Source organism: Lepidochelys kempii, chromosome 2, assembly GCF_965140285.1.
Source record: "Lepidochelys kempii isolate rLepKem1 chromosome 2, rLepKem1.hap1, whole genome shotgun sequence".
NCBI lineage: Eukaryota > Metazoa > Chordata > Testudines > Cheloniidae > Lepidochelys > Lepidochelys kempii.
This window is the reverse complement of record NC_136381.1, coordinates 142,559,350-142,583,180: the sequence shown is the minus strand read 5'-3', so window position 1 is coordinate 142,583,180 and position 23,831 is coordinate 142,559,350. Positions and strand designations below refer to the sequence as shown.

The window sequence follows — 23,831 nt, the reverse complement described above, 5'->3', positions numbered from 1 at the left end:
CTCAAGAAAGAGATCTTGGAGTCATTGTGGATAGTTCTCTGAAAAAATCCACTCAGTGTGCAGCGGCAGTCAAAAAAGCGAACAGAATGTTGGGTGTCATTAAGAAAGGGATAGATAATAAGACAGAAAATATCATATTGCCTCTATATAAATCCATGGTACGCCCATATCTTGAATATTGCTTGCAGATGTGGTCACCTCATCTCAAAAAGGATATACTGGAATTCGAAAAGGTTCAGAAAAGGGCAGCAAAAATGATTGGGGTATGGAATGACTTCCATATGAGGAGAAATTAATAAGACTGGGACTTTTCAGCTTGGAAAAGAGATGATTAAGAGGGGGCTATGATAGAGAGCTATAAAATCATGACAGGTGGGGAAAAAGTAAATAAGGAAGTTTTATTTACTCCTCATAACACAAGAACTAAGGGACACCAAATGAAATTAATAGGCAGCAGGTTTAAAACAAACAAAAGGAAGTATTTTCTTCATACAACGCACAGTCAACCTGTGGAACTCCTTGCCAGAGGATGTTGTGAAGGCCACACCTAAACAGAGTTAAAAAAAGAACTAGATAAATTCATGGAGGATAGGGCCATCAATGGCCATTAGCCAGGACGGGCAGGGATGGTATCACTAGCCTCTGTTTGCCAGAAGCTGGGAATGGGCAACAGGGAATGGATCACTTTATGATTAGCTGTTCTGTTCATTCCTTCTGGGGCACCTGGCACTGGCCACTGTTGGAAGACAGGATACTGGGCTAGATGGACCTTTGGTCTGACCCCCCGTATGGCCGTTCTTATGTGCACATTTCTCTTGTTAGAAAAAAATGTTGTGTTGGTATTGTTTAAATGTGTTTAATTCGTTGTTTTAATAATGTATATAAGATAAAGGTTATGTAAATCACTGGCTCTAATGAAATCCAATACGGAGTATATCATCTGTGACCCCTGGACTCCATCTTTGTAAGCAAATTTGTTCACAGCTTAGACACTGGAGCTCCCTGGCTCAAACCAGACAGAACCAGTTTTTCCTGCCAAAACCAACCCCCAACACTCTATTCCATTAGAACTTTTCCCGCCTTAAAGATTATATAAGATCTTGCTCAGCGCCTGCACGGGGCTGTCCATTCCAGTGGCAGCGTGCGCACGGTTGGGTCTTCCCAACGTTCCAGAGCTAGCGAGAAGAACATCATCTATCCTGAAGCAAGAGAGAGAAAGGAGGGGCCTGTCATCATCATCATTCCCGCCACAGCAAAACCATCTTACCTGTGAGGGAATCCTGCAGCTTTCCTGGTGTCCATCATCCCAGAGGGTCTCCCCGCCTGCGACAAAGTCCACCAGTTGTCAGGACTCCCCAGTGGTCCTCTTCGAAGGCTCCCAATCAGCCAGAGAGTTGAAGGCCCTAGGCCTCGCGTCGGTGCATAGCATCCGCTGTGCCTGAATATAGTAGGAGAGGTTTCTGTATCGGGGTTTCATTTATTATTTTTCTGAACACCAAGGGAGGTTTTGCGGGTCTGAGCTTCAAGCTCCTAAAGCCAGTCACTGTTTCATTGTCTTGGTTAGGTTTGTATTTCTTCTCCCCCCACCCCCATTTCTCCCAGTTTTCTGTACCTTTACCCTGAATACACTTACCTTTGTTTGCACCATATCACCTTGTCTTCTCTTTATTTTATTTACGTTACACAAGGAGGGCGGGACACCCTTACTGTAAATTAATCCACTGGCGGCAGATACAGGAGGGAGTCGAGTCTGCACCTTCTGAGAAAAGGGGCTTTCCTTTTATCTCCCCTTTACCAGTTCGAAAGTTTTCCTTTCTGAAGCGTTGCCTTATTCCCCTTGAGGGAACACTCTGTGTGTGTGGAGAGGAGCATGCGTCTGAGCCACACACGAAGGTATCTGCTCCTTTCGGAAACGCTTGTGTCCACGCCGATACAGTCGGCTAGACTTGAATAGTGGGTGTCCACGCACGTGCATATGTGTTTGCATGTGCGTGCGCACGTGTTGTGGTGTGTGCACAGGCGTAGGTGTGAGCGTTGCTGGCCTCTACTCGGGACACGTATCTCTTTGTTGCAGACACGCCGGGAATTACAGTTACACACACACACACACACGCTCCCCAGGCTCCCGCCTCCCGCTCCCCTTTGGGCCAACAACGGCCCCGCAGCGTGGCTGGCGCGCGTCGGCCGCCGGAGGGCGCTGGAGGCGAGCGCGGCGCTCTAGGCCGCTGCGCTCAGCCGGGCTGGCTCTATGGTGCTCACTCTGCGAACCCCGCGGCCCCCGCCCCACCGCGGTCACACCATCCGCCCGCCGGCCGCGGCGCTGCGTCAGCCGGACAAGATGGAGACCGCCGAGGAAGGTAACGCGCTCGCTGGCCGCGATCACCCCTCCCCGGGCGCGGGGGCCAGGCGGGAAGGGGTCCCGGGGGGGCGGGCGGTGTTACACTCGGGAGGGGCCGCCCCCAACCCCGCGTCTGGGGCTGCAGGTGCCTTGCGGCGGCAGCGGGAGGACAGGGCGGGTGGGGGAGGTGTCCGTGCCGTTGTGCGCGTGGGGGGTCGGGGCAGTGTCGGGGGCGGCGGTGCGTGGAGGGGGGGCCGGGGGGGGCGGCGCGTGCGGGGGCGGGGGTGTCTCTTATGTAACCGCTGCGGCGTTGGGGGTGAGTCCGGAGCCGGCGCTTGGGGGGGGGGCTGCAGGCAGCGGGGCCCACCGACGCTGAGCCGTGCCGGGCTCGGGGCCGGGTGGGCGGGGCGGCCGACCGGCCGGGGGCGCGGCTCGCCGTGCGGCGGGATCCCGCGGCCGCAGGGTTTATTGTGGTGCCCAGCTCCCCGGTGCGGCGGGTGCTGCTGGCGGTCAAAGGGCGCTGGGCACTTCGGCGGAAAACTCCGCTTGTCGCGGAATGGGCGCTGGGCCGCTTTCAGTTCCCTCGGCAGCGCAGCAAAGTCACTCCGCCTGAAGGAGGGGAAATCTCGTGGAAGAGGTGCCGCTGTCCACTGTCAGACGTGTGTATTCACATCTCACCTATTCTCGGCCCCCCCAAATACCTTGTGATAGGGAAAAGTACTTGGTGCATCTTTACTTACGGCTTTTGGGAAAAGCTAAATGTATTCTGTGTAATTCTTAAAAGTGAAAGATGATTTGGAAGGCCTGTTTCTTTTAAATACAAATCTTGGGTAATGTCAACAATATAAGTGGTATGGGCTCTCAGCCCAGAGGTGGCAGATCCATGTCCAGATCCCTTTTCCTCAGCAGGAAGAGGGGAGACTGGAACTGGTGGTTTCCCATGTCCTCAGTGAGTAAGTACCCTAACTACTGGGCTAAAGTTTATAACGTAGGGGCCTCCTCTTTGGCTGTTCTGTGTGATGTTAGGCAGCCTCTGAGTGAGCGTGCCCAGTGGATCTGGCCCTACAGATATAGCAGCAACCATATTGGGTTAGACCAACGTCTCGAGCCCCAGGGTCCTGTCTTCTGTCAGTGGCCAGTACCAGATGCTTCAGGGGGAATGAACAAAAAATGGCAATTTGTCCTCTGTCACCCATGCCCTGCTTCTGGCAATCAGAGATTTAGGGGAACACACAGCATGGGGTTGCATCCTTGACCATCATGTTTAATAGCCATTGATGGGCATATCTTCCATGAACTTATCTAATTATTTTTTGAACCCAGTTATACTTTGGGCTTCCTCAATATCCCCAGCAAAGAGTTCCACAGACTGATCCTGTGTTGTGTGAAGTAGTACTTCCTCATGCTTGTTTCAGATCCGCTGCCTATTCATTTCATTGGCTGACCTCTTAGTTCTTGCGTTTTGTGAACCAGTAAATAACTTTTCCCTATTCACTGTCTTCACGCCATTCATGATGTTATATATCTCTATCATATTTCCCCTTAGTCATCTCTATTCTAATCTGAATAGTCCCATTTTTTAAAATTTTTCCTCTTGTCGAAGCTTTTCCATACCCCTAATAATTTTTTATTTGACCATAAGCTTTCGTGAGCTACAGCTCACTTCATCGGATGCATTCAGTGGAAAATACAGTGAGGAGATTTATATACACACAGAACATGAAAAAATGGGTGTTATCATACACGCTGTAAGGAGAGTGATCACTTAAGATGAGCTATTACCAGCAGGAGAGCGGGGGGGAGGGGGGAAGAAAACCTTTTGTAGTGATAATCAAGATGGGCCTGTATTTTCCACTGAAATGCATCCGATGAAGTGAGTTGTATCTCACGAAAGCTTATGCTCAAATAAATTGGTTAGTCTCTAAGGTGCCACTAGTACTCCTTTTCTTTTTGCGAATACAGACTAACACAGCTGCTACTCTGAAATCTAATAATTTTTGTTGCCCTTCTCTGTACCATTTCCATTTTTTGAGATGAGGCATCCAGAACTGCATGCGGTATTCAAGGTGTGGGTGTACTGTTTAAGCTGATTTAAATGATAGATTACATACCACAATTACTATAGTAGTTCTGCAATTTTATATTTGAATTTCTTCAGAACTCTTGAGTGAATACCACCTGATCCTGATGACTTATTGATGTTTAATTTATCAGTTTGTTTTAAAACGTCCTCTGACTCCTTAGCCTGGGACAGTTCCTGAGACTTGTTGCCTAAAAAGAATGGTTCAGATGTAGGAATCTTGCTCATATCTTCTGCAGTGAAAACCAATGCAAAACATTCATTTATCTTTTCTGCAAGGGCTTTGTCTGCTGTGAGTGCTTCATTCGCACCTTAATTGTCCAGTGGTTTTTTGGTAGGCTTCCTGCAGCTGATATATTTTTGCTATTTACTTTTTAAACTGTTATTCTCTCAAAAAATCAGTTAAATTGCTGGTGAGGGTTGAGGTTTGAGGTTGTGAAAAAGTGTAATAAAGAAGACCTGTAAATTTGCAAAAAAGAAAAAAATGTAGTTAAGGTATTTGTTGACAACCCTACAAAAATCAAGACAAGAGGCACTAGTTTTCATTTTTCTTCATGAATGTTGGGCCTACTTATTGCACACTGACGTTGACAGCATGAAGGCTGTCATTTTGAGGTAATGTAATCATGTATTTTATATTTCAGTTTCTTGAAAAAAAAGCATTAGAAAACTGGGAAATAAAATAAAATAGATACAGTCTACAACTTCCTGCAATTATTTTATCAAACAGGAATAGGTGACTATCAGTGGATCTGCACTTCATGGTCGTGCCCTTCTTTGTTGTTGACTCGATACATTCAGCACTTAATGCTAAAGTCAGACTCTTTAGAATCAGTTAAAAGTGCACTTGCAAATGTTAAATAACTGCTTAGTCTTTTATACTGTCTTCATAATGGCCATATCTATTTTTGGACTTGTGATGAGGTGCACTGCAAATTTATCTTAAGTTTCAGCTGATTGTTTAGAACAGTAATGTTATTTATTAGTATGGGATTCTCTCAGAGAAAGAGAAAATGTTACTGCACTAGTTTTTTTAGTAGTGAAATAAACAAGCCTCTAGATAAAAGAGAATACATTGAATTGAGTCAAGTCAGAGGCCAGATCTACGCTAGAAAAATTACCGATTGCTGACACCAGTTGTCAGCAGCAGGTCCAACACTGGTTAAACTGCACAGCTTAATTTGCATTTGGAGAACAGGACACATAGTGTTCAGCACCATTTGAGAAAACCCTGGTTGACTTTCTTGGAATAAATTTCATTTTATTCATTGTTTTCTGAAATGGTGTTGATCATGAAAAGCCATGTTCTAAACTTGCAGTGTGCTGCTGATACCTCTTCTCAGCAACAGGTAATTTTTCTAGTGTGGACCAGGCCAGACTGGCTAGTTCTTTAGTACACTGAGAATCATTAGGGCTGTTTCAGTAGGCCTCTGGAATACAGTATATAGGTTATGTCTAGTATGTTTGTATGTTACTCTGGAGCTTTATTTGCCCTCAAACTCTACAGTTGCTCTGAAGGCCTATCCAAAACACTTAGAGATTTTGCCCTCTCCTTCAAACCTAGGACTTTGGCGCTCAGACCCTGGCATTCATCTTTCATTTCCAGGGAGTTTCCCTTTAAGAGTCTTCAGCTTCCTCCAGAAATAACTCATCAACAACTGTAGAGTCTGATAGCATCATGAGGGTATGGAGACTAGCTAGGCTTCCTCTCACTGCCCTGCAAAGCCAGGAGGACTTCAGGTGAACGTGGCCCAAACAGCCTCTCCTTTTCCCAGGAGCACCATGGCAGTGCCTTTACAGCCTCAGTATCCTTATTATGGCTTCATTTCTGGACTCTGAGCATCATGGGGTTGGGAGACTAACTGGGGTGGGAAGGGTGTGGAAAAGGGGGATGATTTGGGATCAGAGAATGAGCAGACCTGAATGACAGTTTCGCAACCTCAGACCATAGTGGCATCAGAACATATGCTCCATAACTGAGCAAAGGATTTGCTGCTCAGTAGCACCTGACATGTTTATGGATTCACCTCTACTAATTGGGTAGCAGCAGAGTGTGTCAGAAACCTCAGAAACATTGGTTGCCTTCCTGCTGCACTCAATGGAGGTTGGGGCTTATATACAGAATAGGGTCTGAGAGACTCATGGAAATAGTTGTTTTAGGGAGGTGGGAAGCTATTAGTGCTAGCAATGGAGTATAGCCTCCTGAGGAGGATAAACAAAATAACAGGCAGCAAGCCCATTCCTGATGGCGGAGTGTGTAAATGTTGAAGGAGCTGAGGGGATACACCTGATAGGGATAGAAATTGTATGGTGGGCCATGAATGCTCACAAAATTGGGGTTGGAGTGCGGGCTCTGGGGTGGGGCTGGGGATGAGGAGTTTGGAGTGTCGGAGGATGCTGTGGGCTGGGACTAAGGGGTTCGGAGGGCGGGAGGGGGATCAGGGCTGGGGCAGGGGTGCAGGTTCCGGCTTGGGGTGCAGGCTCTGGGGTGTGGCTGGGGATGAGAGGTTTGGGGTGCAGGAGGGTGCTCCAGGCTGGGATTGAGGGGTTTGGAGAGCGGGATGGGGCTCAGGGTTGGGGTATGGGGAGAGGCTCGGGGGGTGCAGGCTTCGAGCAGTGCTTACCTTAAGTGGCTCCTGGAAGGAGTTGCATGTCCCTTCTCCAGCTCCTACGTGGAGGTGTGGCCAGGCAGCTCTGCACGCTGCCCCATCCGCAGGCACAGCACCTCTAGCTCCCATTGGAGCGCGTAGGAGCCGGAGCGGGGCTATGCCGTGGCTTCAGGGAACCATGTGGTGCGGCCCCAGCGCCCTGGCTGGAGCGGGACCTAGCTGCGTGGTGCGGCCCCCGACCCAGCACCCCAGCTGGAGGGGGCCGAACCGCGTGGTGCAGCTCGCGGGCCGGCTTAAAATGACTCCGGGCCGTAGTTTGCCCACCCCTGTTGTAGTGTGATGAGATGCAATTGTGTTTGGGGTTTAAGGGGACTACTATAGTATATACAAAAGCATTAAATTTAACATTTGAACTTCTATAGCACTTACAAGTGGCATTTTCTCACTCAGTTGTGGGGAATGGATGAGTGACTTTTTCAAGTCCTGGTTCACTCTTACAGTTATCAGTTTGCCCCCTGTGTTAACAGTATATTGGTATATGTTGAAATGTAATAGCTGATAACTCTTTAAAAGTTGGATTAAAACTGTAGTTAGCATTCTCTGATTATATCTTTTCTAAACACATGCTGTTAACATCACGCTAATGAACTATATCAGGGGTGTGCAAACTATGGCCTGGGGGCTGCATCCGTCCCTCCAGACAGTTTAATCCGTCCCTCAAGCTCCCACTAGGGAGCAGGGTCTGGGGGCTTGCCCCACTCTGGCGCTCCAGCCGGGGAGCGGGGTAGAGAGCTTGCCCCACTCTGCGTGGCATCTGGGGCATGTCGCCCCTCTGGTTCCTATGTGCAGGGGTAGCCAGGGGGCTCCACACTCTGCCCCTGCCCCGAGTGCCCCCCTTCCCCCCTCCCGCAGCTCTCATTGGCCGGGAACCATGGCCAATGGGAGCTGCAGGGGCGGCGCCTGCAGACAGGGCCTGGCCATGCCTCCATATCGGAGCCGGAGGGGGGACATGTTGCTGCTTCTGGGAGCTGCTTGAGGTAAGTGCCGCCCAAAGCCTGCACCCCTGACCCCCTCTTGCGCCCCTACCCTAATCCTGATCCCCCTCCTGCCCTCTGAACCCCTCGCTTGCAGCCTGGAGCACCTTCCTGCACCTCAAACCCCTCATCCCCAGCCCCACCCCAGAACCTGCACCCCCAGCCAGAGGCCTTCACCCCCGCCCCAGTCCGGAGACCCCTCCGTACCCTGAACTCCTCATTTCTTGCCCCACCACAGAGCCCGCACCCCCAGGCGGAGCCCTCATCCCTTCCCGCACTCCAACCCCCAATTTCGTGAGCATTCATGGCGCACCATACAATTTTCTTACCCAGATGTGGCCCTTGGGCCAAAAAGTTTGCCACCCCTGGACTATATTGTGTCACTATAAAACTGTCAAAACTCCATCACCACATGGCCATATCCATATGTGTATCTTTTATAAAGGAACTTTGAAACGCTAAAACTTCCATGTATATAAATCCAGTTTGTGGTGGTGGAGGATACTCCTATTGCTTTGGAATTAAATTTTAGTTTATAGGTAAATATATTAATCTCCAACTTTAGGCATCAGGATGCCAAAGAGAGATTTCTCTAATGGGGGAAATAGTAGACTGAGGTGTTGTATGCAGAGAAAAATAGTTAGGCAATCTGGCTTTAACAACTTTTGTCAAGATAAAGAGCTATATACAGCATAGGTTTCCCTGCACATTGCGTGTAAACAGAGGGGAAGATGAGAACTATATACACAAGTAGAAAACTATACTTGTTAAGCAGCTAGAACTCATTTTGAATGTTGCAATGTATAGGCAATAATGGGTGTAATTAATTTCAGGTGGCTGCCCTCCAGAGACAGAATAGATTGAAGCTGACTGTTGCCTTTACAGTCTGGATTATGTTAGCCTAATATATGCGTATATATTTGGATTTCTACAATAATAAAAAACACCTATCCAAAAGTTCTCAGCACCCTCTGACACAAGTTACGCAAACTTATTTTGACAGCCAGAAAGAAAATTCCTTAAAAAAACCACACAATTCCACTCTCCCCTCACCCTCATAGATATAACTCCATCCTTTACAGCAACTTCCACAAATTCATATGCATTGCAGCATGCCCTTCGGAGACTGTACTACCTCCAGCCTCCTTTCTTTGAAATCAAGGGAGAGATCTCTCCCAGCGCTATAAAAAACCCACCTCCAGGAGGGGAGTAGCTACCAGTGCTGGTGCACTGTCTACACTGCTACTTTACAGCGCTGAAACTTGCAGCACTCGGGTGTTTTTTCACACCCCTGAGTGAGAAAGCTGCAGTGCTGTAAAGTGGCAGTGTAGACAAGGCCTTAATAAACAAGCTGGTGCAAAATGTGGCAGCTTAAGTTTCTGAATTGATTTAAATTGTATCCCCATGTAGAGTGCATTGCAGTAATCCTGTCTTCAGGTGACAAAGATATGGATTAATATATTGTTTAAAGATTGCAGTAGCACTTACAAGCCCCAAACAAAGCTAGGGTCCCATTGTACTAAACACTGTACAAACAAATTGTAAGCTTTTTGGGACAGGGACTGTCCCATATTGTCTAAATAGAACAAGTTAGACAGTGTGTGTGAGGGTACAGAGCGGTGAAGTGACTTGGTCATGGTCACACAATGTCAGAGCTAGGAGTAAAACCCAGGTCTCCTGACTTCCACCCAAGTGCCCAATTCTTCAGACAGTGGTGCCCCCCTTCTGGGTTATTTTAGCAGGGTTGCAGCTGAAAAAAGTCACATTGCCCCATTCAGATGCATTTGGTTAAAAGTACTTTTGGACTCTGCTTCTATGTTTTCACTCAGCCATAACTGAGGTTAAAACACAACAGCCAGGCTGCATGCCCATGGAATAAATGGCAGACAAATGTCCTTAATCGGCTGTGGACATCCGCTTCGCTATCATTTGGCTACTTCCCCTAATCTACCAACATTATTTCAATTTTATGTGGATTGAGTTTTAGTCACCCAGTTTTCATCTATGTCCCAATCTGACCCCAACATTGGGATAGGCATTCAACAGCAGTGATTGGATTGGGTGATTAAAAAAGCTGGGTGTCATCAGTATATTAAATTACTACCTCAGAACTAAGCTTCTTAGGCTATGTCTACACGGCAGTGTAAGTCTTGGGTTAGTGCAGTGTTTCTCAAACTGGGAGTCCTGACCCAAAAAGGGGTTGCAAGGCTATTGTACAGGGGTCATGAGATCACAAAAAATATTACTGGAGGGAATGGGAGGGGGTACAGCAGCTGCCGCTCTCCGGCTCCTCAGCTCTGAAGGCAGCACCGCCACCAGCAGCGGCTCAGAAGTAAGGGTGGCAGTATCCTGAGTATGCTCCTATGAATACATACAGTAATTTGCTATCACTTTTTTTTTTTTGGCGGGGGGCATTGTTACAGTCTGAAATATTTTCAAAGGGGTTTCCAGCAAAAAAAAAGTTTGAGAACCCCTGGATTAGTGGGACTCAAGTCAGCGGACTCATGTCAAGGAACCTGGGCTGAAGTGTCTACATTGCATTTTAACCCTACGTTAAGAATTTTTTGACTGTGCTCAAACCTAGGGCTCTGGCATCCACACTGCAGTGCACAGATCTGAGTCAAAGTAACCATATCCCAGCATATCTCGTTGCCACCTCCCCCCAGTGTTGAGACTCTAGCCCAGGGGTTCTCAAACTGGGGGTTGTGACTCCTTGGGGTCCAAAGGTTATGTGTGTGGGGGTCTTGAGCTGTCAGCCTCCACCCCAAACCCTGCTTCACCTCCAGCATTTATAATGGTGTTTAAATATAAAAAAAATGCGGTTTTAATTTATAAGGGGAGTCGCACTCAGAGGCTTGCTGTGTGCAAGGGGTCACCAAAACACAAGTCTGAGAACCACTGCTCTAGCCCTAGGAACATAGAATCATAGAATATCAGGGTTGGAAGGGACCTCAGGAGGTCATCTAGTCCAACCCCCTGCTCAAAAGCAGGACCAATCCCCAATTAAATCATCCCAGCCAGGGCTTTGTCAAACCTGATCTTAAAAACTTCTAAGGAAGGAGATTCCACCACCTCCCTAGGCAACGCATTCCAGTGTTTCACCACCCTCCTAGTCAAAAAGTTTTTCCTAATATCCAACCTAAACCTCCCCCACTGCAACTTGAGACCATTACTCCTTGTCCTGTCCTCTTCTACCACTGAGAATAGTCTAGAACCATCCTCTCTGGAACCACCTCTCAGGTAGTTGAAAGCAGCTATCAAATCCCCCCTCATTCTTCTCTTCTGCAGACTAAACAATCCCAGTTCCCTCAGCCTCTCCTCATAAGTCATGTGTTCCAGACCCCTAATCATTTTTGTTGCCCTTCGCTGGACTCTTTCCAATTTATCCACATCCTTCTTGTAGTGGACACAGTACTCCAGATGAGGCCTCACCAATGTCGAATAGAGGGGACGATCACGTCCCTCGATCTGCTGGTAATCCCCCTACTTATACATCCCAAAATGCCATTGGCCTTTTTGGCAACAAGGGCACACTGCTGACTCATACCCAGCTTCTCGTCCACTGTCACCCCTAGGTCCTTTTCCGCAGAACTGCTGCCTAGCCATTCGGTCCCTAGTCTGTAGCTGTGCATTGGGTTCTTCCGTCCTAAGTGCAGGACCCTGCACTTATCCTTATTGAACCTCATCAGATTTCTTTTGGCCCAATCCTCCAATTTGTCTAGGTCCTTCTGTATCCTATCCCTCCCCTCCAGCGTATCTACCACTCCTCCCAGTTTAGTATCATCCGCAAATTTGCTGAGAGTGCAATCCACACCATCCTCCAGATCATTTATGAAGATATTGAACAAAACCGTCCCCAGGACCAACCCCTGGGGCACTCCACTTGACACCGGCTGCCAACTAGACATGGAGCCATTGATCACTACCTGTTGAGCCCGACAATCTAGCCAACTTTCTATCCACCTTATAGTGCATTCATCCAGCCCGTACTTCTTTAACTTGCTGACAAGAATACTGTGGGAGACCGTGTCAAAAGCTTTGCTAAAGTCAAGAAACAATACATCCACTGCTTTCCCTTCATCCACAGAAGCATGGTGCACTGTGGGAAAACTATACTGTCTAGATTCATGGACAGGCTTGGATACTATTCCAACCAAATGACATTGACATAAATGGTATTATGTGCTTCGGGGTGGGAAGGGAAACTGGCTCATTTTGGGAGGAGAGAGGGTGGGGGGACAGTGCTTGTGAGAGGGAGTGGTCTTGATTGCCATGTAATGTGATGGAAAATAAATGTGTGGTTGGGGGTGGGGTGGAGAGTAGCACAATGGCTTTGTGATATGGCTTGACCATATCGGTCTTCACTGAAAACCCTGGAGGCTCTCTAGTAGTGTGCTTGTGCAAGCTGAAGATCACTCACTCTTCAGGAGGAACACCCTTAGTGGGATATATACTGCATCAGTGTCACCACCCCATTTAAAGTCTTCTAACCCTGGCTCAGCTGAACACTGGAGCTCCCATGTTCAACTGATGGTGCTTCTTACTCCCACTTTTCTAACAAGTCTCCAGAAGCAGCCAACATGGGTGACCCACTCGTCTGCTTAATAATCAAAGTTTTCATTTGTTGGCAATCCCTCACCAAGGGCCCCAGAAGTAGCTACTTCCTTCCATGCTCCATTCTGACCAGAGTGTGTGTCCCTGACCACATGACCCAGTGGGGGATCATTGCTCTCCTCCCAAAGATCCCATCCCTTAAAACACACACACACCAGCCTGGCTGTGGAGTGGTGAAGGACTTGGGGTGCAGTGTGCTCCAGCACCCCCAGGCAATTCCTTATCCCTGTCTTCACACTAAAGGCTGCAGGGAAGTTTTGGGGCTGGCTCCCTCTCACCGCCCTCACAGTGCATGAACTCAGGTGCCCCTGCACATGCGGCCCCAGCAAGGGCAGGGGGAGCCCGGAAGCAAGAGCCAGAGCGTGGAGTGGGGACCAAGCAGTGCCCTGTGGATAGTATTGCCAGTTTTGGTTTGATATATTCCTGGACGTATTCATCTCATGACACAATCTTTAATTAAATATTCATCTTTAATTCCTGGAGACTCAAGGACAGTAGTGGAGGGTTGGCAACCCTATGCAGTGGAGCCAGTGATGAACTGCCAAAATCTTAACAGCTGGTTCCCTATAAAAAGTTCTGATTTAAGGGATGTGCCTCTGTCCTGCCCCCTCCCATTCCATCCTGCCCCCCAGGTTCCATCCTGCCCCCCCATCTCCCCAGACTCTCTCCTACCCCCTCCCACCCCCAGTCTCTGTCCTGCCCCCCTGTCCTCCCCAGGCCTGTTCTCCATCCCAGGTGCCAGCTGGTGGCACAGGAGTCCTGCAGCCCTTGCATCAGTGGGGTTGCTCCTGGCATGTGGGGCAAAGGCTGCCATCTGCCCAACTCCCCAGTGTGGGATGTGAGCGCCCCCGAACAGCAGAGGCTGAACAGCCCCACAGTGCAGGAGGGGGAGAGACATGGGGGCTCACCCCAGCACGCCCAAGACAGCCTCCAGCCATGGCACCAGCCAGCCCTGCCCGGCTCCTGGGGCAGAGGAGGCTGCTGCGGCCAGGGGCCTGGCTCCCCAGCTGTATGCAGCGCCCAGTCACATGGTGCCTGATCTCCCTGCCCAGCACAGCCGGTCGTGCTTCCTGGGCGAGGCAGGAAGCAGCATGGAGCTCGGCCGCGGCTGCTGAGCGAGGTGGCATTAGATCGGCCTCTGCGTGCGGGGCCCTGGAGCGGCTGTCCATATGGCTGTGCAGTGCAAGTATCAGCCGCAGCCCGGCCCCTGCCCCGAGACAGGATGTGGGGCCCCGCAGCCCTTCCATAGCCCCACGCCCCCAAACAGTGCTGCTCCATGCACCCCACTCTAGCACCGAGCCCCTTCTCCAACAGCCCCCTTCTATAACACTGAGCCCTACACCATGCACCCTCCCTAGCGCCATGAGTTGGGGCCCCCTTGGCCTGGGGGGCTGTCCCAGCCGAGCCCCAGCCTGGATGGGACTTTCTTGGGCGGCGACTGCCTACCCAACCCCACCGCCCGCGCCCCGCCCCCCCCCCCCCACGTTCCCTGACCGCCCCCTCGGAATCTCCAACCGCTCCCTGCCCCTTATCCAATCTCTTCTCCCAGCCCCGGCCCGGCCCCCTGACCATGGCCCCTTATCCAATCCCTTCGCCCGGCCCGGCCCCCTGACCATGCTGCTCAAAGCGGCAGGAGCTGCAGAGTTGCCCAGGAGTGGTCCAGAGCACTGGTGCCAGCGGTGTGGCATGCTGAGGCTCTGCGAGAGGAGGGAAGGCAGGAGAGGGGACGGGGGAGCCGTAACAACCGATTCTAAAACTGCTTCTAAATTTAACAACCTGTTCGCGTGAACCACTGAGTGGAGCTCCCAGCTCAGCCCAGCCTGCGGAGGGATGACCCCCAATATCCCGACAGCCAGGAGTCACCTCTGGCCTGGCAACTTTGCCACATGCTCCAGGCAAGCGCTGCGCAGCAGCAAGGAGGAGCAGGAGCTGGAGTCGTCATTGCAGGAGGAGCAGGAGCTGGAGTCATCATTGCAGGAGGAGCAGGAATGGGGACCATGCTTGGCCAGGCAGTAATGATGCTCCCTGCAGTGCTATTACTCTGCCACCAGTAAGGGTGCGATATATCTGGAGGACACCCGGAACCCAAGTCAAGCCAAGGCCACATGTACATAGGAAAGCAATAGGACTCAGACCCTTGGCCCTAGCTTGACTCGGGTCCTGAGACCCTGCAGGGTCCTGAGCCCTAGGTTAGTACAATTGCAGTGTGGACGCAAGGGGGGTTTGCCTTGAGCTTAGGCTCAGACCTGGGCTTATACTGCTGTGTAGACATACCCTTGATGGCCCCCTATGCTTGTTCAACAGGAATGGGAGAAAAGGGAATCCTCTAGAACAGGGGTGGGCAAACTATGGCTTGCGGGCCGGATCCAGCCTGCCAGCTGTTTTAAGCTGGCCCTCGAGCTCCCACTAGGAAATGAAGTCTGGGGTTTGCCTCGCTCCAGTCAGGGCGCAGGGTTGGGGGCCACTCCACACGGCTCCCGGAAGCAGCGGCATGGCCCCCCTCCAGCTCCTCCGTGCTCCAGTGGCCTCCTCCGTCACTCCAATGGGAGCTGCAGGGGTGGTGCCTGCGGATGGGGCAGCATGCAGCAGAGCCGCCTGGCCATGCCTCCACATAGCAGCTGGAGAAGGGACATGCTGCTGCTGGAAGCACTTGAAGTAAGTGTCGCCCAGAGCCTGCACCCCTGAGCCTCCCCCAACCAGAGCCCTCACCCCCTTCTGCACCCCAACCACAATTTTGTGAGCATTCATGGCCCGCGATACAATTTCTATTCCCCGATGTGGCCCTCAGGCCAAAAAGTTTGCCCACCCCTGCTCTAGAACATCTTAGCAGTGCCCACAGGGAGGAGGAGCAATTGTTCTACACCATCTTTTGAGAAAACTCAATAAGAAAGTTATACTTACTTACCTAAGAGCAACACAATCCCCTCCCATTGCTGTCCACAGATGAGTCAGCCATACTTCATATGTGTAGTGATGATAATCCTGGGTAATAGTGATAGGTTAATAAAAAGGTCTCATCACTATGTCTTATGAGGTAATGAAACTAACAGGCAAATTCAGTGCTGACCACGTCAATCTGTAAAATTACTGATGCTGCATTCAGGATGTTTCTGGGCTTACTGAATTTTAGCTTTGAGGTCCATGTAAATGGTCCAGAGACCTGAATCAAATGTACCAAGTTATTCTTCCTCCTATCATCTCCTGAATTACTTACATTCTTATGGCCAATCACTGAAAACTAAACTTGGGGTGGACTGTCTTAGCCTCATATACAGAGGCTAGTGTTCAGTACATAATTTGAGGTCTGTGTATGAAAACAGCTATGTATTATTATTGCTTCTGACTTTTAGAGAAAGTAAAACATTAACCGTTTGAGTTCCAGCTGAGCACAAAAAGATACGAACATAAGCAGATGTGGCACTTTCTTGACTCTTTGACACAAATGTTTAACACAGGGCACGGAGCTGGTATTTTCATACAGATGATTTTTGGCTAGGATAATGACTCTTAAATAAAATATTTTATTTACTTAAGTGTTCCATCTGTATTGGTTGTGTTTAGCTAATTGTCAAGAGCATCTAGAGTTGGGGTAGGCTTTGTGTCTGCTCTTATAAATAGAAATAACATGTTTTTCAGTTCAGAAAATCTCCCACAGCTATGTTAACTCAGGAGAAATCAGGTGATAGGATTATGGAACAAGAGGCAGAATTTATTCTGCTCTTCTGTAGCTCCTGAAACCTATATTGCTTCTAATTAGGTAGAACTTGTGTCCACTTGATCAAGTATACCTTTCAGCTTTTGTCACTTTAAAGCAGTGGGGTTTTTTTTAATTTGTTTTTTAGTTCCACTAAAATGCTGAGAACAATAATTTAGTAGGGTCAGGGCTAGTATCCCAAATGACACATCCTTGGTTAGACCCCAGACCTTCCTGTCTTCTGTTTACTTTGCATAAAACTTCTACAACTACTCTCAGCTTCCAGTGCCAAGTTGAGAGACAGCTGTCTGGGAGCATCAGCTTATGTCCTTAGATGACCCCATGCGTTGCTGTTTTAGCAGTACAAATATCTTCACATCCAGTGTGCTCATGCATGCGTCCTCCACAGTTGTGTGTTTGTATATACTTGTTAATTCCAGAACCTTTCAATCTTTTGTTTTTGTGTGGTAGAGATTTTTATCAGTTTTTCACAGTGGCAGGGTGTTCAGGAAGAAGATGCAGAATTCTGTTCTGCTTTTCTGGAGATCATAGGATCTTTATTTTGCCAAGTTCAAAATATGTCTTGTGTATTTTTCAGTTTATTTTCATTTTAAATTGGCATGGTTTTATTTTACTATATGGCATCATCCTTGACCATAATGCTATATTTTCCATTATTTTTTATTCTTAATTTATTTTGATATTAAATATGTGAGAAACTTTAAGCAAAATGATAAGTTTCTTGTTTTGGCCCGCAGACATATGTAGGGTGTGTCGGTCTGAAGGAACACCTGAGAAACCCCTCTATCATCCGTGCGTGTGTACTGGCAGTATTAAATTTATTCATCAAGAATGGTAAGTTTAAATTTTTTAAACAAAACACAAACGTTTTCTAAAAGGGATACGTGTTAGGTCTTCAGAATAACTAGTATGTAAGCAGAAAAGTTAGTTTGTGGAAAAATTATATTTAAATGTAAACTTTTGGATGGTTCTTACAGGTTAGCTCACATTGCCTGCTTTCTGTCTCTGTAGAGTAAAGAGCATGTGAAAACCAAAGTATGTGCACCTACATGTTGTAACAATCATTCCTGCTTACGAATACAGTAGTATTTTACTGGTAGTCTTTTATAAACTGTGCGCATCAGGAAGACGGCTAACTAAACTTACTAAATTATTAGTATATCTTTCTGCACCTTTATGGATATGAATTAGAGTGTAAAGGTCTAACACCCAAGGGTAAATATTATATTTAAACTTTTAAAAATCTTATAATAATGCAATGTTATGATTGCACAGTTAATCATGAAAATGCCAAAGTTAAAGCTGCCCCCCAGTGCGATTGTATTATGATAGTGGTTAATTACACAATCGCTTACTATTTCAATCTTAGATATGCAAGTGTACTTTGTACAAACAATCCTCAGAGGGAGAAAAAATAATTACAGGTCCACATTAATAGAGGTGCATGTGCCTTGTGTGTGTTAGCTTTTTGGATAGTAGTGTCTATAAGATTTGAGCTAATGCACAGCCGAGGAGGGCACATCATCAGTAGCACAAACACATCTGCTTGAAGAGTCACAATTACCAGTGGTAGCCCACCCTCTTTTTCCATTCTTGCATACCAATTTCATTTTCATAGTGGGCCAATCTATCTGTATTGATTTAACAGGCTTAATATATTTGATAAATTCATAAATACAATTATTAGCTTTTCAACTGCAATTTTTTTAGACTTGAACTTTTCACAAGTATCAGGAAATCAATTGTTTGGATGTCTTAAATTTTTAAGTGCAGACACATTTTAGCCCTGTGTTTGTGTTTCTTTGCAGCTTAGTTCAGTGGCTGAAACACAGCAGAAAAGAATACTGTGAATTATGTAAGCACAGATTTGCTTTCACACCAAGTAAGTATGTAACACCTTTTCTAGCTTTTTCAACACTTTTGTTTCCTTATTTTCTTATTTGTGATATTTAGAGTAGTGATTGGCCTTTTTAATTTTTTTTTTATTTCTAAGTGTATCTGTGTTGATAGTTTTGGACTATGTCTCTTATTCTTGTTTGACCCACAGCTCTTTTGAGTAGATCACAATATAGGCTTTAAAAAAGTTTTTTCTTTGTAGCAAATAATACTGAATTTTTTTTCATCCACCTAGTTTCAAAGAGAGAATATTCAGTATCTTTTTGTTGATGCCCCCAATTCCAGTTCATGGACGGTCAGCTAAGTTTAAATAAATTAATGCATACAGTTCATTTTCAGTTGCAGTGTATTAAGCAGGAGTAAAGTTCTGAGGAATCTGGAAGTTTTAGACTGCTAAAATGAGGTGAACCAAACCTGTAATCTATAACTGACAAACTTTTTTCAATTGCCTTTGAAGTATCTATCTGTAAGAACATTACTTGGTAAGATACTAAGTCAATTCTGCTAACTTCTTCCTAGCAACACAATCGACACTAGCAATGTGAGTTGATTAATGTACCTTAATGTTCTCCATTCATTCTACTGCCGCTTCAGTCAAGATTGAGTAGCTACCACAAATAATTGTTTATCATGTTAGGTTCAGCTAACGAAAATCAAAGTTAAGCAATTTAGTTAATTTTTGAAAACCATAGACTCAAGAGCTGACCTGCTCTGTATGCAGTTTCTGATGGGATGCAGTGTTCTGTTCTACTGGGTGACAAGAAAACTAACATTGGACAAGGTGTCAAATAAGTAAGGCCCCTGACCTGTGTGGCACATTAGGCCCCAATCATTCCGCATTGCCCCCTCATTGCCTGTCGGATCAGTACAATACTCCTTGTGTTTTTTATTTTGATTCAGTTTACAGTAGAACCTCAGAGTTACGAACACCAGAGTTACGAACTGACGTCAATCACACCCCACATTTGGAACCAGAAGTACACAATCAGGCAGCAGCAGAGACCAAAAAAAAAAAGCAAATTACAGTACAATACTGTGTTAACTGTAGACTACTAAAAAAAAATACTTCTGTGTACTAAAGTTTCAAAGCTGTATTAAGTCAATGTTCAGTTGTAAACTTTTGAAAGAACATTTTGTTCAGAGTTACAAACAACCTCCATTCCTGAGGTGTATGTAACTGTGAGGTTCTACTGCACTTTATGCTGCTGCTCCCAGATTCTAAGATTTAAATGTACTGCATGAAGAGACTTTTTTTTTTTTGAACTAATGAGTCCCTGCATTCTAGGAACTGGCTGGGATGGGGAGGGAAACTGGCAGTTTCAATAGTTGGAGTTTTTTGTTATCCAGGAGGCAGTTTGGCTCTTGCTGCTGGAGGACAGGTGATGCATCTTTTTTTTCCCCCCTCACCCTCTGGATTCAGTTTCCTCTATCTCCAACCATCTAGGGGTTGGTTATAACTAGGGGTTATTCTCCGTTCCAGGAGCCCTTTATACCAACTAGCTGTCACCTTGTAACACCTACCCCAAAATCTGTCAAAGCAACCATAACAATGTAAAAGCGCATTAAACTGATGCTACTACTAACATGATCAGAAATTAAATAGCTAATGTTGACAGTTTGGGGTTAACACCAAACAGATGAGTGGAGCATTTAGCATCTTTCAGAGTTAGTGTTTCAGACTGGTTGGTAGACTGTGACATATGTTATTGAATTGGTTATACTTGCTTCTTGATTATACTTCTAGCTTGCAAGGGTTCCCTCTTAAACCTTAAAAAATGAGGCCGATAAAAATTATTTTAAAAAAATCAGTTTATTTAAATAGTTTTATTTTTTTTTAAATAAATTTTCTTAAAATTAAATTTGAAATTAGGACAACCTATGCTCAGGCCTTAACTTATTATAATTTATTAACATAATTTAAGTTAAATACAAAATAAAATATTACAGTACATGTTTGCTGTCAAGTTTTAAGGAAAGTCAGACTACAGAGCTGGTGGAAGTCACGAACTAAGCAGTTTATTGCAATGGGACCAGCTTTTAATAGCAGTAGCCTCTTCTGTATGTGCAGAGAGAATATTTTCTTCATTTCATTTTCTTCAGCTAGTTCTGTTCAATAGCTAGTTGAGAAAACAATTAGGAGTTAAAAAAGTAGGGATGCTTGTTTTACAATCTCTGAATAAACACTGAGTGTAAGAAGATGAGATGTACTCATGCTAAAATCTTGTAGAACATGGTGACCAGAAACAATCAGGTAAATTCATTAACTACAGATATTTCCTTTATTTAAGAAATCAGTTAGTTTTAAATGCAAAACATGTTTTGATAAACTTTGACTAACTTTTTTCTTGTGTATTCAGCATTTTTAATATAGTTTTATTTAATAAAAAAAATTAAAATGCTGTTTTTGTGTATTTTAATTGAATTTGAATGTCCATCCAAACAGACCTTGACACAAATCACAACTAAATCATTAATCATCTGGTAAATAAGAAATGCATCATTCATCATTTTCTAGTATAATAAAAATTAGGAATCTGAATAAAGAAGTTAAACTATATAGTTGCACAAATAAATGTGTATATAATCCTCTGGTTACACTAAATTTGGTCCTACTTTTTGCTAAAGGCTATTTTTAGTTGCAACAGAAAATCCACCTTGATTCTGGGGTACAACTGTGTGGTATTCTAAGAGCAATCCATAATTTTGCAGCAATCAAAAGGCCAACTAATCGAATTTTACATGGGGCTCTGTTAATAACTGTTCCTTAAAATATATCTGCAAAACAATGGAAGTATGAGCAATACAGCACTTACTTCTAAAGAAGGCAGGGGGCATTTAAACACAGATATGAAAGGTGAAGAGAAAGTTTGAATGCTTGTGCACATATGTATTCCAGTTAGGGTGTGTGCGCATCTAGTGCATTTGAGTCAAAGATGATTGGTCAGCAGTACCCACTGGGGTGATTCCTGTACCCTGAGTGTCCTCGTGCCTCCAGTTGATTGCATAAAGGGTGGGGCCACCCTGACCCTTCTCAAGTTCTTCTCATCATCTACTGCTCTTTGTCATTCAGCACTTATTAGCACTCATATATAATTAGCTTAGTTTACGTAGCAGTTAGTGATAGGCTTTTTTAAAATAGTGTTTCCTTTTCTCTCTGAGTTTTTGAGGTAAGTCTCTTCTCTATTTCCTTGGGTGGTATTCCTGTACTACTACTGCTGCTGCTGAAGTTGTTAGTCAGAAAATCCCCAGGTTTTAAAAAACATCTGTTCTCTCAGGCTGTTATGCCGCTAAATGATGGATGTACAATGGTTCCTGTTTTGTTTAGAAGGCCGCTCTCCAGAAGAACAAAGAACCTGCCCCCTGAACACCTCCTGCACCCCAACCTCCTGCCACACCCTTCCTGCACCCGGACCCCCTGCCCTGAGCCCCCTGCTGCACCCTGCACCCCTCCTGCATCCCCTGGGGGCAGGGAGGGGGCGAAGTTGGGGTGGGGATTTCGGGGAAGGGGTTGGAATGGGGTCATGGAAGAGGTGGGGCAGGGGAGGGGCCTCATGGAAGAGGTGGAGTGGGAGCAGGGCCGGGGCAGTGGGGGAGTCGGGGGTCAGTCATGCGGCCCTCAGGCCAATGTATTAGTCCTCATGTGGCCCTCATGGTCATTTGAGACCCCTGACCTAGGCAATATGATCCAGCTTGGGAAAGACACAAATTTCCTAAGCTTCTGCCACACTTGACCTCTCATCAGCATTTGCAAACCTCAAAGCAGCAGAGTTAACTACTTACTCAGGAGCAGAATTCATGTTGTACCAGATCTTCCCAACCTGTCTCCTCCCTTTGGGAATTAGTAGTACCACTTCCAAGGTGTCTGGAATGCCATCACCTCAGATTATTGGGTTCTAGACATTGTGGAATTTGGGATTAACCATTCCCTTTCAGTCCCCCATTCACCTTTCCACTCCCTGTTCAGGGACCCTTATGAGATTGTACAATCTCTTCTTGATCTTGGAGTTATAGAGCAGGTCTTTCCACAGCATAGGAGAAGTGTTTCTTATTCTTATAATTTTCTCATCCCTAAAAAGAAAAAATCTAAGGCCTATCCTAGACCTAAGAGACCTGAACACCTTCATCAAAACGATGATGTTCAGGACAGTATTCCTTCTCTCAATTTGAATGACTGGTATGATACTCTTGATCTACAGAGTGCCTGTTTTTGAGTGTCTATCCAGCCCAGCCACAGGATATATCCTAGGTTTTCGGTGTGGGGATCGCCACTATCCATATACAGTACTTCTGTTCAGCCTCTCATCAACCCCCAGAAGTTTTTGTAAAGCTTATGGCAGTGGCTTACCAAAGGGTATCCAGGTATTCCTGTATCTGGATAATTGACAAATCTGTTGTCACTAAAGGCAAAAAGTCACAGATAGCATCCATCAGTTCCTGGCGCTACTCGGTTGAGTCTGGGAAATAAACATAGACAAATTGATAATGTGTCTAATTTAGAGAATTGAGTTTATTGGGGCCATTCTTGACTCAACATCTGCAATCACATATCTACCTCAGGGAATGTTCCAGTCCATTTTAACCCTGTGCACCAGTCTGTGGTCTCTCTCGAGAACAACAGCGAGATTCTGTCTCAAGCTGCTGGGACACATGATATCCTGCACACATGACTGAGCTTGCCAGAGTTCTTTGCATGCACTAGTTGAATTTACACCGCCAATGGACAGCCCTGTTTGAGAATTGCCTAACTTGGAATATATATGTATACAACCACTTGAATAAACAATTACTTACCTCTACAATAACTGGTACGTCAAGATGTACCATGTACATATATATATTCCATGACTCACCCTCCATCCCTGCTACTCTGAGTATGATATCAACTAGGATTCTGGTATGAAGGAAAGGGGGGGAAGGGAGGGTGGCCAGCCCTGTCCTTCATGCCCTTCATTGGAGGCACCGAGAGCACATAAAGTGCATGAACTCCCCTGATGGGTACTGCTGACCAAAAGTATCTGGCTCAAGTGCACTGGACAGACACACATGAAGTGGAATATAATTGTGCACCACACATCTCAAAGAACCACAGTTTCTATATATTAACAATTTAGTTCACTTAAAAGCCCAGTAAAAAGGGGGAGCAATCCCAAATCAATTAGAAAACATACATCTAGATCTAAAAATATGTACATAAGCATGTGTTAAGGGGAATGGAAATACTTTTTACCTGTCAAGGCTTAAGTTTCAGTCCTTGGGTCTCTCTCTTCTATAACATCTGGTGACCTCAGTTAACACTGAACTGTGCAGGAAACTGTGTTCTTTACACTCCTTTAGGTGTGAATGAAATTATTATTTGTAAGTGGGACAGGAACAGAACCCTCAGGTCTTGGCAGAATGAGTTGATTTCAGCCGTTGTGTATTAAAGTAATTGGCCACAACTTGAAAATCAGGTCACTTAAATACATGTTTGAAAACAAATTCAGAAGAGTAGTCTACACTACGAAGTCTACACTACTTCTGACCACACTACGAAGTCAGAAGTCTA

The 23,831-nt window shown here is 46.1% G+C and overlaps 1 protein-coding gene and 1 long non-coding RNA gene across 5 annotated transcripts in view; one reads left to right on the top strand and one right to left on the bottom strand.

Moving 5' to 3' along the window:
• Nucleotides 1-309: 309 nt before the first annotated feature.
• On the bottom strand, nucleotides 310-2,176 carry LOC140907124 (uncharacterized). Its single transcript, XR_012157384.2, has 3 exons — nucleotides 1,634-2,176; nucleotides 1,268-1,438; nucleotides 310-547 (listed from the first exon to the last, which is right to left on the bottom strand). It is a non-coding gene; the product is annotated as an uncharacterized LOC140907124 (long non-coding RNA).
• Nucleotides 2,177-2,233: 57 nt separating this feature from the next.
• The window catches only part of MARCHF6 (membrane associated ring-CH-type finger 6), a 118,308-nt gene continuing 96,710 nt past the window's right edge, over nucleotides 2,234-23,831 (top strand). For all 4 annotated transcript variants that reach the window (XM_073332351.2, XM_073332352.2, XM_073332354.2 and 1 more), the window contains exons 1-3: nucleotides 2,234-2,357; nucleotides 17,128-17,224; nucleotides 18,199-18,272. In XM_073332351.2, the coding sequence (XP_073188452.1) occupies nucleotides 2,249-2,357; nucleotides 17,128-17,224; nucleotides 18,199-18,272 (280 nt within the window). In that variant the 5' untranslated portion in view covers nucleotides 2,234-2,248. The remainder of the gene's footprint in view (nucleotides 2,358-17,127; nucleotides 17,225-18,198; nucleotides 18,273-23,831) is intronic.